General features: G+C 32.4%; 1 protein-coding gene across 2 annotated transcripts in view; it reads right to left on the bottom strand.

Moving 5' to 3' along the window:
* The window catches only part of SASH1 (SAM and SH3 domain containing 1), a 224,595-nt gene that overhangs the window by 91,407 nt on the left and 118,973 nt on the right, over positions 1-14,215 (bottom strand). For both annotated transcript variants that reach the window (XM_051997918.1, XM_051997917.1), the window contains exon 5: positions 898-938. In XM_051997918.1, coding sequence (XP_051853878.1) covers positions 898-938 — 41 coding nt within the window. The remainder of the gene's footprint in view (positions 1-897; positions 939-14,215) is intronic.

The raw sequence follows: 14,215 nt of genomic DNA, 5'->3' as shown, positions 1-14,215 counted from the left end.
TATGTTGCTGGGTAAGTCACTTAACCCTAATTGTCTCGCAAAAACAAAAAACTATAAATCAATCTATTTGGGGCACACACCTACTAGTTGGAGGATGACCAATAGGTTGGCTATTCTGATACAAATAAAATGACATCTTAGGGGAATCATAACATCTAACAGTTGAACTCCCAGAATTCCCATCCTGTTCTAGAAGTTTTGCATTAAAATGTGTAACTCCAGAATTTTTTTTAAGTTCACTATCCAAGCATGCCATTTTTAACATGTGAAGAAGCCAGTAATCCATTCCAGGCATTACTAAGAAAAATGGAACATAGAAAAGAGAAGAAGTGGTTGCTAAGAGAATGAATTACTCATTCTAAGAGAAAAAAAATGCCACTTTCATGCTACAGTTACATGGCATAACCAAAGCAACAAGAGGGGCCCTGGGAGGGATAGGCAGAGATTTCTGATCTTTGCTTTCCCAATGTCTCATTTATTGATTCTGTAATCAATACATACAATTTCTGCCAATTCTATAGATTACAACCTTGCTTTTTTTTTTTCTTTCTAGCATTTAGACCGGCAATTACATATAACATGAAGGAAACAGACACTGGAGTACCCTTACTTGTCTACTCCTCTGAAAGAAAGGGTTAAACTGTTTTTTTTTAAATAGAAGACCCTTGTTTAAGTTACAACTCACTTTTTCTACTCCTTTAACTAGACCTGGGGAATGAAACTGGAGGCTGCTTAGCTAGAGAATCTATGGATGTTCAGGGCTCTTAAAGGTTTAAGGATGTAACATGTAGCATTGTAACATTAAAGCAAAACACAACTATAATAAAAGTTGTCATGACAGCTCATGTGCAATGTAAACACCAATAGCCAGAGTTAAAGCAAATAAATGGTACTGACCTATGGAGCCTTCTTCTGAATTTGATTTGTGAAGTGGAAGCCTAGGACACACACAAAAAAAGAAAACAGGTTGATTAACAGGGGATCCTTTCTCATTGGGACAAGTGAAAAGTCACATTGCTCAGTTTGCACTATTACCTTTACCCTTTTTAAAGTCATTGCCAAAATACAGTTGTACACTCGGTTTCCATGTTGAATGAGTACCCACTGGGCACAAGGCACAATATTAAAGAAGGTGTTTGGGTTAGGTGACCTCGATAATTCCTTCCAGTTCTAAGATTTTTAAAATAATAATCTGTAAAACCAGCTAACAAACAAAAAACACATAAACTCCCTTCCCCACCAAAACCAAAAAATATATTTACAACATGGTTGCTAACTTGAAGAGAAATTTATTAGAAAAAGATGTCAAATACAAATGGAAATATATGAATGCAAGTAACAAAAAAATTAAATTCTGCAAATATAGGATTGGTAGGATTAAACAATTACTACAGAACTAGAGAGGTGTGTGCTTAAAATAAAAGGTTAGCAAAACCAAGGAAAGAGAAGACTTCATTATGTCAAAGAAGGAGGGATAAAGGTGAACATAACACAACATCTTTCATCACACAGTATAGGAAGGAATCCACTGAACAAGAATATTGGCCTTCTAGAAACCAATGAAAGGGACAACAAGATAGAGAAAAAAGATCAAGAGATATAGAATTCCAATCAGAAGGTTTTATGGGGTTTATGCTTACTGATCAAGTTTATAAACTATCATGGAGCAGAAAGTAGAATTTGAAGGTATCAGAGTATGTGAAAGAAAGCAAAGGTATGAAGAAAAAAAATGGTGAAATCGATGAAAGATAGCATGATGAAATGGACAAGACACTGTACTTTAAGTCAGGACAACATGAGTTTAAATAATGCCTCAGATACAAGCAATAAGATTCTAGGCAGGTAATTTATTCTTTCTGTAAACCAATCCCTTCATTATAAGGAGGAGAAGGAAGGGGGAGGAACAGGGGAGAGGGGAGAATGTGAGTAGTTAGACTTAATGCCCTTTTAAGGTACTTTCCAAACCTATGGTTCCATGATCCAACCCATGTGATAAGTCTGATTCCTTTTTAAGGCCCCCAAACCAATATTGTCCAAGACAATAATGGACTTTCAGCTTTTACCCATTAAAAAGTTAGTTGATTCCCTGCTTTGATAGGCTTAACTACCTGTTGGCTGAGTCTTAGGCACTATTCATGAATGCAGCTCCTAAAAGATGCTACTCTACACTCAAGCAAATTATATTTCTTTGGTGATTGGGAGAAAAAGAGTCCAATACCTGAATAAAAATAACCATGGTCAATTAGGGGAAAGAGAATGAGCTAAGAATGTTCCACTAAAGTAACAATTTAAAAAGGAGCATTATGAGATAACTGGATTTGGAAATACAACTTGCTTCATATATATAAATGTATAGGACATAGAAAAATAAATGTCTACAAACTAAATTTTTTATTCTTTTTTAGACAAAATCAGGTGGCAGAGTGAATACTTTGAAATCAGGATGACCTGCCTCAAACACTTATTAGCTGTGGGACCCTAAGAAAGTCATTACCTCAAAAAGTCTCTGCTTTCTCTTCTGTAAAATGGGAGTGGTTATAGTAGTGGTAGTACTAATATCTAGATAATACTAGTACTAGTATTAGTAGTAGTACCTAATTCACAATTCTGTTGTGAGGATTAAATGAAATAACTATATAAAGCATTTTCTAAGCTTAAAGCTATTATCAAAGAATTATTATTAATTGTATGTTAAATGTTTGATGTTTAAGTTTGCAATAAAATAAAAACTTTTAAGAATAAAATTAAATATTACTTTCTCAATTCTAAGCTATACAAGCAAAACAAAATGACCTTAACATTTTAAAAAGTAAATACTGGTATCAAGAGGTTGCTGGGAAGCAGCTTTTTCAAATATTAGCCCAGTAAAATTCAGATAATTTCTTTCTTTTCATTGATTGTGTAAGGAACTTCTCAAAGGTTATCATAAAATATGTCAAGCAAGTTTATTTTTATTGGCCACATTCAACCCTGCTGGACTACACAAGCTTATTATAGCTGTTCAAACCAGACTCCAAATTTATTTTCTTACAGACTAAAACTTTCCTTCTGATAGGATTACTAAGGCAACTCTGTATTATAGCTGTCTAACTACTGACTTACATGGATATTTTTATCATAACCAAATTTTTAAAATACTTTTTTATTTCTAAAAGAAGTTTCTTTCCTAAAAGAGTACATGAAGAGCCTGGCCCAAACAATGTGCTATAATGATAAGCCTTAAATCCTGAATTGGAAATATACAATTATTGATAGCTTATTCTTGAAAGTCAATATTTATACATCCTCATTATCCTTCATTTGCATTATTTGGGTGGTAGCTGTTTTCCTAACTTCCTATGGTCTCACGCCAATGAAAACATTTAAGAATTTAAAAAAATACTGTGACACAATTCTTATCCTAAAGAAACTGCAATTCTAGTAAAATACAGATTTCCAAACTTCCAGTTAATTATCTTACCTTCTAAATTCTAATAGAAGGGATTCGAGCACTTGGATGATATCACTGGCATTTCCCTAGTGCAGCCAGCAGAGGCCACTGGAGCTCCTTTATTAATTTCAGAATATTTTTTGGGGGAAATAGCAAGTATTTCCCTTTTCTGTCTAGTTCCCAGTTTATACTAGCCAAACAAGTATATAAGCCAATATTTTATAAGCTAGGAGAAACCTTCTCATCAATTTGCAGAGAGGGAAATGACACAGTATGAAGTTTAATTTTGATTCCGTAAATTGTCCAAGCAAACAGAAGCTGGCACAGCAGTCATATGAAATGCCATAGATTTCCTAGTTGAGACTGATTAGAAATTTAATCTGGCTTGAACAGAAAATCAACTGATGTGACCAAACTCTAGATTTGGACTGTACCAGGTGGAAGGGACCATTGACTGATCCCCAGGTGGACCAAAGTTAATGCTTTGAAGCGCGGGTTCATGGGAAGTGAACTGACCGCCTAACTGTGCATCTTTCCCTCTGCCAAATGCTGTGTTCTCATCCAGGACTTGGAACAATGTGCCCTTGAGCCAGGTTTTCAAGTACATTTTGTCCCTACTGTTTCAGTGGAATATAAAAAAGTAAGTAACAGTATTTTCACAAAAGTTGAATGTTCAGTGGCTAGAAAGGAATAAGTGACCCTCTATTGAATTTTTAAAAAGTAATTCAATAAGTACTTATTAAAAGCCTATTTTATGCGAGGGAGTTAACCTAAAATCTATGGATAGACCTCTCATTTCTTACAGAGGCAGGAAACTAGAGGTATGGTAAATTTCACATCCTGGGTTGTCAAAGTCCATGTGTGGGCTATTTTTGTTGTTTTTAGTTTTAAAAAGAAATCTTTATTATAAGGGATCACATACTGAGAGAGAAAGTGGATTCAGTCAGAAATGGATATGAGAAAAAACAAAATGAACCAATAAAAATAACATTTCAAAAAAAAAAAAACTATATAGAATTTTATCATTAACAAAATTGTCCAAGGGCAAATGATCTTAATTACCATAGTAATCAGTACTACTATGACAGAATAATAGAATTGTAGAACTGAAAGAGATTTTAGAGATCAATTTTTCCAACCTCTGTTATTAGAACTCAAGAAACCAAGGTTCATAGAGGTGACAAAGACGTGCTCAGGATCACACATATTGAAGGAATGGAATTAGAATGTAGGATGCTTAATTGCTTATCTAAAGCTTCTTCCATTACATCATGCCATTTCCATTTTTTTTTTTTTGTCCAGACTTCAGAATACAAAGAGATTTTTCTTCCAGATGAGAAAACTTCTTCTATCAGTTAAGAACTCCCACTTAATCTTAGTCATTTGCCTAAAACAAAGAAATATTAGGTGATTTGTCCAGAGTCACAAAAAAATGTACAAGCAGGGGGGGATATGAGACTAGGTTTTCCTAACTTCTAAATCAGCTTATTTATCTACTTCACCACATTATCTCTTACATCCATTTTTAGAAGTATTTAAAATCTTTAAAATATTTCCCTCAAAAATTCTTGAAACATCTCATAGAGTAGCCCTTTTTTTAATAAAGTAAATGAACAGAAATTAGCAAACAATTCATGACTTAGGTTACAAATTCACTTAAAGAACAGTAGTCCCTAGATTTATTTACACAATTCTTATGAAGTCCTTGGGCCTGAGGCAGATTGCATGGTTCAGAGTTTCCCTGATTAAATTTTTATAGGGGTAAAATATGATTAAAATTAATGGAAAGGATAAAGGTAAAGAGAAAAGTCAGAGACAGAGAGACAGAGAGAGAGTGAGCAAGAGAGAGAGAGAGAGAGACAGAGAGAAGAAAAATTGTGACTACGAAGATATATATATATATATATATATATATATATATGTATATATGTATATATACATATATATATATATAAAAGAAAGATAGACTAGTGGACCATATTAGACAACTTGCCATGAACAGTATTTCTTGAATAATTATAATCTCTCAGTTAAAGCATACTATGAGCTTGAGGACAATTTAATATTCTCCTGAGGATTGTGCCAGTAATAGCTATTTGCTAGAGTCTCCAAAAGAACATGATTCTTCACACATTATATTTTGATACATATATTCATATCTGGGTGTCCCATTTTGAGGAGGACATTGACAACCAGTAAAATGTAATTGTGATCAAAATCCAACCAAAAATACCTGTCTCCTTTATAGCTTGCTTTAGTCATTTGGAAGCATCACCTAAAATTACATTAAGATTAATTTTACTTAAGTTCATTTTGGATCTAATAGGTGCTCCCAGATCTGTGATTTTGCCAGGAAAAGGAATTCCCACTTTAAAAAAAAAAATTAAAAAAAAAAAAAACTCTTCCCCCACTTCTTCAGTCTGGCAACTCATTTTAGAATCTTAGAAAGGTTTCTAGAGCACTGATTAAATGACTTCCCCATAGTCACACAGCCAGTATATGTCACAGACAAGATTTGAACTGAAATCTTCCAGATTTTTATTCACTAGAGCAAAGAGTCAACACTGGGGTAGTAGTGGGGAAAAGGGATATTTATGTACATTCAAAGGATCAATGCTAGAAGATCCATGAACTTAGATAGAAAAAAATTTTTACTAACCTCTATGACTAAAATTATTTCTTCCAATAATTAAAAAATAAACAAATCCCTGAGAAGAGGTCCATTGGCTTTACCAGATGGCCAAAGGTATCTATGATACAAAAAGATCAAGAATCCCTGCACTCCACTATCATGCCATTCAATACAGTGTAATTATTATCCCAAATTGGACATAGTTGAGTTTTTCCTTCAAAATTAATATATCATAGAACATAGCTCACAGAAATAGAAGAATTAAAATTATGTACAAAGGTTACCTCATCAACCCCTCAACTTGCATGGGAGTTAGGTAGTATAAGAGGGCATTAGGGCTGGAATTCACATCTGGCCTTAGACCCTTTCTAGATCTTTAACCTCGAATAGTTTATTTCTAATTAGTTTCCCCAACTGTAAAATATGAATCATAAAAGCACCAACCTCCCAGGGTTGTTATGAGGTTAAAATGAGATAATATTTGTAAAAGCAATGAGTAATGAACACATAGTAGGCACTTAATAAATGCTTGTTGCCTTCGCATCTAAATGTTATGTTCTCTCACATCCCTCTATTGTTCTCACTTTGCATTTTAGTTCATGAAAGAGTCTGAGAGATGCTTACTGAAAGGCTGCAATGGGCAAGTGTTAGAGCACTTTCAGAATCACTTTTACATCACTCCATGTGATGCTTCTAATAGAAAGTTTGATTATGACCATTTTACAAATGAGAAAACCAACTGCCATAGAGGTAAACTTATTTGTCCAAAGTCATATAGCTAATAGTTAGTAGCAGTCAGGTCACAAACCTACTTTATCAGACACTGGTCCAGGTGTAGGAAACAAGAGCACAATGACAGTCACTCATCCCCGAAAGCTTCTCTTCTCTTCCCTGTTCCCTACTTGCTTAGGATTGTTATTTAGTTTTGGAGTGGGAAATAATCTTTTGAGGGAATGCCTGGAAAAGTACAATAACTATGCAGATATTAAGATAAAGGTAATTCCCTCTGAACACTCCCCTTCTTGCTCAGTTTTCTAAATGTACACAAAAAGATAACAGACAGGTCTGTGGGTGGTTTTAGGAAAGAAGAAGTGTAAAGTTAAATAAGTACTACAGTTTAGGTATAAAGATCTAAGTTCTAGGTCCAGTTATATTATTGAATAGCTATATTATTTTGGGCCTTTTACAATGAGGAGTTAGGAAAGGAGAACATTCACATGAACAGATGCAAAGTAAAATAAGAAGCAATAGGGAAATAATATAAAGAATAATACAAATGAAAAGAGCTACAATAAACATTAAAACTGAAGGCCACATTTCTAAAATCCATTGATGGACCTGAAAAAAGAAAAATAATCCCCCTCCTTCCCTTCTTTCAGAAGTTGGTTTGTGGAAATATAACACTGCAGAGGTGATTGGAAGGGGTAATTTTGTTAAGTTATTTGCTTTTCCTCTTGTTGCTGTTATTACAAAAAATGGCTCCCTGGACAAAGGAGGGCTGATAAATTGGGAAATGAAAGTGACTAAAAAAAAAAAAAATCCCCACTAAAATATATCAACCCCCCCCCCCTTTTTTTTTTTTGGTAAAGTGAAGACTTTGGTCTGAAAGATTTCTTTAAAATAAGAAAAGGAATAACAACTTTAAAACTAATTTTAGTTTTATGGCAAGTATTATTGTTTCATATGAAACTTCCATTGTGTGTGTATGTGTGCACGCACACGTGTGACTAAGAACAGGATAGCTTTAAAAGTAACATTGCATTTATTACATACTTTTTCAAAAAACAAGCGGTATTCACTTTTTTTTTTTTTTTTGCATGCAATTTTTTTCTGTTCTATTTTGTATATGGAAATGTACTTTTTTGGTATTCAATAAATTTAGAATAAAATAAAAATAAAAGTAAAAAATTTAAATAAAGTAAAATAAAATTTTTATAATGCTTGGCAAGGGACATAAATAGGCTATAGCACAAAATGTAAAAGTATGTAGAAAAAGCAGAATAAAAAATGACAGAAAAGGAAGATGCACTGTGATAGTTCTCAAAGACTATACTTGAAGAAAACAAACACTCTGATAGGTCAAATCCTATTAGAAAGGTTTTGAGTCTGGGCCACATAATGGACTACATGACTTTCCTATGAAGACCAGCCTGACTAAATTCAAAGAGGCTAACAAAATCTACTTCCATTTATATAGCATTTTAAAGTTTATGGAACACTTTACATTTATAAACTCAATCTAATCCCCCAATAACCTTAGGAGGTAGATGCTATTATTTTCTGCTATTATCATGAACAGTTTATAAATAAGGAATGTCTTCAATCTGTTGTCTCCCTCATTAGAGTGTGAGCTCCTAAAGAGGAATAGATTGTCCTACTTTTTTAGATACACAGTGCTTTGTGTTTAGTAAGCCCTTAATAAATCCATCCATGTATGCATCCATACTTTCTTCTTTTCTTCTTCCCTCCTTCCTTCCTTCCCTTCTTCCCTCTCTCCTTCCTTCTAGTAGGTGACTCATTTCATAAACAGATGATGGATTCAGGGTAAAAAAAAAAAAACTAACAATTTTTAACATGGACAATAAAGGAATTTATTTTGCTTTTTTTCTTTGATTCTAGGAGAGGGAAGGGAGAGAAAATAATTTTTAATTGGAAAAAATTTATTTACAAGGTTGAGAAAAGTTAAATGACTACTTCCTCAGACTCACACAAATAATTTCTGAGGCAAGGTTTGAACATTCATCTTTTTGTTCCTAGGCACCAACTACCTCTAGTAAACTCATCAACAGGTTGGCCATAAAACAATGAATTTCTTGGCCATCTCAGCCTCCAAAGATCATGTCAATAGAAGCAATAGATGAAATGACAAAATTACTAATTTTTGAAGTATTGAAATAATTTAAAAGGTAAAGATTCTCTGTTACTGGAAAACAAAGTGTTTTGAAATTGTTAAGTCTTCTCAACTGTATTTTAGGAAATAACTTCCCTATTTGTTTATTTTCTGTTACATTTCTGTTTTTTGTTATATTTCCCTTTTACCCCAAATTTCTTTATTTCTGAAAGCCACAGAATCCTCCACAAAGTGTAGAAACTAGATCTTGGCAGTCAGAAAGATATGAATGTTATTCTTTTCAGTAATTCTGGGGAAGGGATTTCATAAAAGCTAAGGACTTGATTCCTCTATTGAGTTAAACTACAACTAGTTCTTTTGCCTCCTTGTCTTTTGGATTCCATGCCAAATAATTATAACCCTGCCTACTTTCACTTAAATTTTGTGCTTTCTTGGAGAATTTATAATTCATGAAAAAATAATCCCTTTTATTTGAAGCCTATAGAATGTGTTGTTATTAGTGTTGCAGAATTATAGTTTGATACATTATTAAAATGCCACTTTGTTATGCTTTGGAATCCAAGTTTTCTAGCTAAGCCCTACCTTCTATCTCCTTTCTCCGAACATAATGAATATCAGTGAGGAAATAAGACTCCAATTTATAATATTTTGTTTTATGAAAAAACATCCAACATCAACCAGGAATATGTGTTCTACATCTCTCCCTCTTCCATCAAGCAAAAATTTAAATTTATTTAGGCTTATAGAAAAAAAGCAAAAGAAAACTGAAATGTTTCCCATGGAGTTTGACTCCTTCTTTAATGAAAGTTTTTTTTTTTTTAATCATAAATACTTTAATGGAATTGTTATTTAAATTACTGTGGTTATCTCTTTACCTAAATCAGCTCATAACTCATCCATAGCTTCTTATATGGTTCTTTCTTAGTTGTAACTCAATTATCCTCTAAATTAGGGTTCTTAATCTGAGTACATAATTATTTTTTTAAATAAGTATTTTCATATAACTGGTTTCTTTTGAAATCCTATTACTTCATTTTATGCATTAAAAACAATATTCTGAGAATAGGACCATAGTTTTCAACAAACTGCTAAAGAAATCCATGATTATATATATATATAATATATATATATATATATATATATATATAAAGTTTAAGAACAACTGCTCTAATGACCTAACCAGAAGATTGGAGACCTCCTTCTTCAAGTTTTTTTTTTTTTTAAACTATTTCATGGATACTACTGCAATTCTTAGGCCAACCATTACTATTTTTCATTCGTGACCCACCCATTCCATATGCAAAACCATCTGCATTATGTGCAACCTACTTACATTTGTATTTTCTAAAACAACTACTTTTATGAGTAAAAAATCATTCAAAATCTCTGCACTCCTTGTAAAAGTAGATAATCAATGTATCTAAGAACCTTATACAATGTCACTGTTTTTCACTGACTAAACTTATTACTGGGGAAGACATAAAGAAATATAACTTCCTCCTCTCAACAGAGAAATGAGAGATGATAGGTACTACATATGCTATCACATAGAAATTCTTCTGATCGACTTTTCTTATCTATTGTTCATACTACAAAGGATGGTTCCATTAGTTGGTGGGTAGAATAGTGATATCTTTTTGCAATGTAAAAATAAAAAGTATCAATGTATTTTCTAAAATTTGAAAAGAAAAATAAACCTTTCACTGCATCAGCCCAAGCATATAAACATCTTTTCTCTTTTTCATATCTACATGACCATTAGAACAAAACCACTTTTCATTCATTTTGTATTATTTTTTCTTTCTTAACTAATGTAATATTATTAAAATGGAAACTTCTTGAGGGCAAGAATGATCTCACCTGTGTTAGTATTTCCAGCACTTGGTACAGTGTAAGAACTGATAGAGAGTAAGAGCTTAATCATTTTGTGGTGATTATTGATTCCATGTCTTTTTTTATGATATACCCAAATTCATGAAAATATCAAATTCTCTAAATGTATTCAAATTTCTGCTTTTCTTCACAAAATATTTATGAGCAACTAAAATGAGATTTCTCCATTTCCTAATTTTGATGTTTACTTTCCATAACATTTTTGTAAAAGATCATGAAGCCTATATACTGTGTAACTGTTTGTTTTTTTTTTTTCTTAATCTATTTTATTTTTAGTAATGTACTGTTGTTCTCACTGTACTGCTGCAGCCTATTTTATCTTTACAGGCATTTGTTCATGTCATTATTAACCTTGTTCTTTCAGGACAAGGACTTTATTCTAACTTTGTCCAGTATAGTGTTATGTATTTGATTGTTAAGTTATTTTTTCAAACTGATAACTGTTTCTCTCTCCACTCCCTCCACCCTCTCTCCTTCCCTTCCTCCCTCCACAGATCTGGACTTCAATTTCATTTGTGTGGGAAACTCAGGACAGAACACTCTCAGACAGCATAAAATCTCCCCCAGTGCAGTTCAGTACTTCATATGTAATTATGCCTTGAACACTGAGATGTTATATGATTTGCCAGTGGTTACACAACTAGTATATGTCAAAGGCAAGACCCAAGCCCAGGTCTTATTTTTATTAAAAATAATTTATATTGATGTCTTTTGTTTTTCACATCATCATAATTTCACTTTCCTTTCAGAAGGTCATTTCATAAAACTAGTTGTTTTTTTAAAGACAGAGAGCAAGAGAGAGAAAATATGAGAAAAATTAATACATTGAAAAAGTCCAAAATCCATATGCAATATTCAACACTTGAGAGCCTCCTACCTCCACAAAGGACATATTGGGCATATCTTCTCATCTTTATTTGAGTCATTCTTTATCTTTTAAGTTTTGTCATGCTTGCTTTTGAGTGTTGGCTATGTGATTTTTCTTTTCATTTACACTGTTGTAGTCATCTTGTCTATTATTTTCTTGGTTGTGCTTCACTCACCATCCATTCATGTAGACTTTTAAATGATTCTCTGTATCCAGCATGTTCATCTTTTTAGAGTATGATAATAGTCTTTTAGATTCATGTACTACAATGAGTTTAGTTATTTCCCAACTCATGACCATCTACTTTGTTTCGAAGTTGTTACTATCACCAAAATTGTTGTTATAAATATTTTGGCATACATGGGGATTTTCTTTTATTAATGGCCTCACAAGGGTATAAATCTAGTAATAGAATCTCTGGGTGAAAGAGTAGTGGCATTTTAGTTTATTTTTATAATTCCAAATAGCATTCCAAAATGTACCTAGCAGGATGGAAGGTTAAACCTCAAGTTTATTTTGATTTGTATTTATTTTATTAATAGTGTTGTAGAATGTTATTTCATGTGATTATTAACATTGCAATTCTTTGGAGAGCTCTTTGTTCATATCATTTAACCCTTTTTATAGTGAATTCTAGTTCTTAATTCTAAGGGCTACTTCTGAATAATTAGCATTTTGATATGGATGCTGTACTTAGGCAGACCCAGTCCCCTTTTTTTTTTTCTATCATGTTCCATAAGCCACTTGGTAGTAAGGTTCTTGGATGCATAGTTGTATAGACTGACTTAAGATAAGACTACAATCCAATATAAAACTGATTTAAAACAAAGTAAATTCTCATGGTTTGGGGAGAATGGCTATATAATTATAGTACATTAATATTGTCGTATCATAAGAAATAACAGATGTGATGAATGTGGAGACTAGAAAGACTTAAATGAACTTAAAGACTTAAATCTACATCAGTTTATGTTAAAGTAAGTAGAGCCAAAGGAAAAAAATACACACTGACTACAATAATGTAAATGGAAAAAAAATACCACTAAAAATTCAAAATATTGCAAAATTCAAAGAACAAGAATAACCCTAGAAAACAAAACAAAACAAAAAAAAAAAGGCGGACACTTTCTTCTTCTCTTTTGCAGAGATTTTAGTACCTATGGGTAGGAATTACTGTAGATACATTTTCAAATTTTTTTCAATGTACTGATAGTTTTGTTGATTTATTTTTCTCTTCTTCCTTTTTTTCTTTAAAAAAAAATTCTTTGTTATGGTTCTCTGGAGATGGATGGATACTGGAAGAAATTTAATTGATAAACAAAATATATCAATTAAAATTTGTTTTAAAGAATACCAATTTAAAGAAAAATATCTTCATATAGCATGAATATGCACAGATACAAGTGTGTATTCAGTCACACACACACACACACACACACACACACACACACACATAAGAACTGACAAGAAAATTCTTAAAATCAAAGTTAACATTTTCAACCATGTCTTAGAGACATTTTTAAAACTCTGTTCCTTTTTTTTAAAATGACTACATAAGATTAGGAGATGATTAATCATGATCATGTTCTCTTTGTAGGACTACATCTAAATCATTTTAGATATTCCTTACATTTTTAAACACTAAGAAATAGAAATGTAAAATCTAAGAAAGCAATTTCAATATTCAACAGTAACTCATATCTGGAATAATGTACTCAGTTTCAAGTGACACATTTTAGGAAGGGGACTCATCAGCAAGAATTCTAAAGGAGAATGACCAGGACGGTAAAGAACTCCTAAATTTTGTTACATAAGAATAATTTGTAAGGATATTTAACCTGGAGAAGAAAATACTTGATTAGGAGAAGAATAGAAGGGAAATTGACAATAGCTTTCAAATATTTAAAAGGTTGTCACCATGGGATAGAGATTGGACTTGTTCTCCTCAGTCCTAGAGAGCAGAATTAAGATCAATGGATAAAAGGTACAAAGAACAAATTAAAGCTTGAATGTCAATAAAACTTTCTAATATTGTACACAGTAACCACAAGATTATGTAATGATCAACTGTGATGGACTTGGCTCTTCTCACCAATGTGGTAATTCAAGGCAATTCCATTAGACTTGGAGTGGAAAATTCCATTTGCATTCAAAGAGAACTTTGGGGACTTAATATGAATTGAAGCATAATATTTTCACCTTGTTTGTTTGTTTCTTTCTTTTCTACAGTCTTTCCCCTTTTGGTTTACTTTTTCTTGTACAACATGACAAATATGGAAATAGGCTTAAAAGAATTGCATATATTTAACCTATCCCAGATTACCTGCTGTATTGGGGAGGGGGAAGGAAAGGGAAGGAGGGAGAAAAATTTGGAACACAAAAACGTATAAAAATAAATGCTGAAAACCATTTTTACATGTATTTGGAAAAATAAAATATTTAATTTTTTTTAAAAGAAAACTTTCTAATGATTAGACTATCCCAAAGTCAAAAGGGCTACCTCAGGGGGAAATGGAATTCTTCTCACAAGATATCTTTAAG

The sequence above is a fragment of the Antechinus flavipes genome, chromosome 4 (assembly GCF_016432865.1).
Source record: "Antechinus flavipes isolate AdamAnt ecotype Samford, QLD, Australia chromosome 4, AdamAnt_v2, whole genome shotgun sequence".
In the NCBI taxonomy this organism is placed as follows: Eukaryota; Metazoa; Chordata; class Mammalia; order Dasyuromorphia; family Dasyuridae; genus Antechinus; species Antechinus flavipes.
The sequence above is the reverse complement of the archived record's forward strand: the minus strand, read 5'-3'. Positions and strand labels throughout refer to the sequence as shown.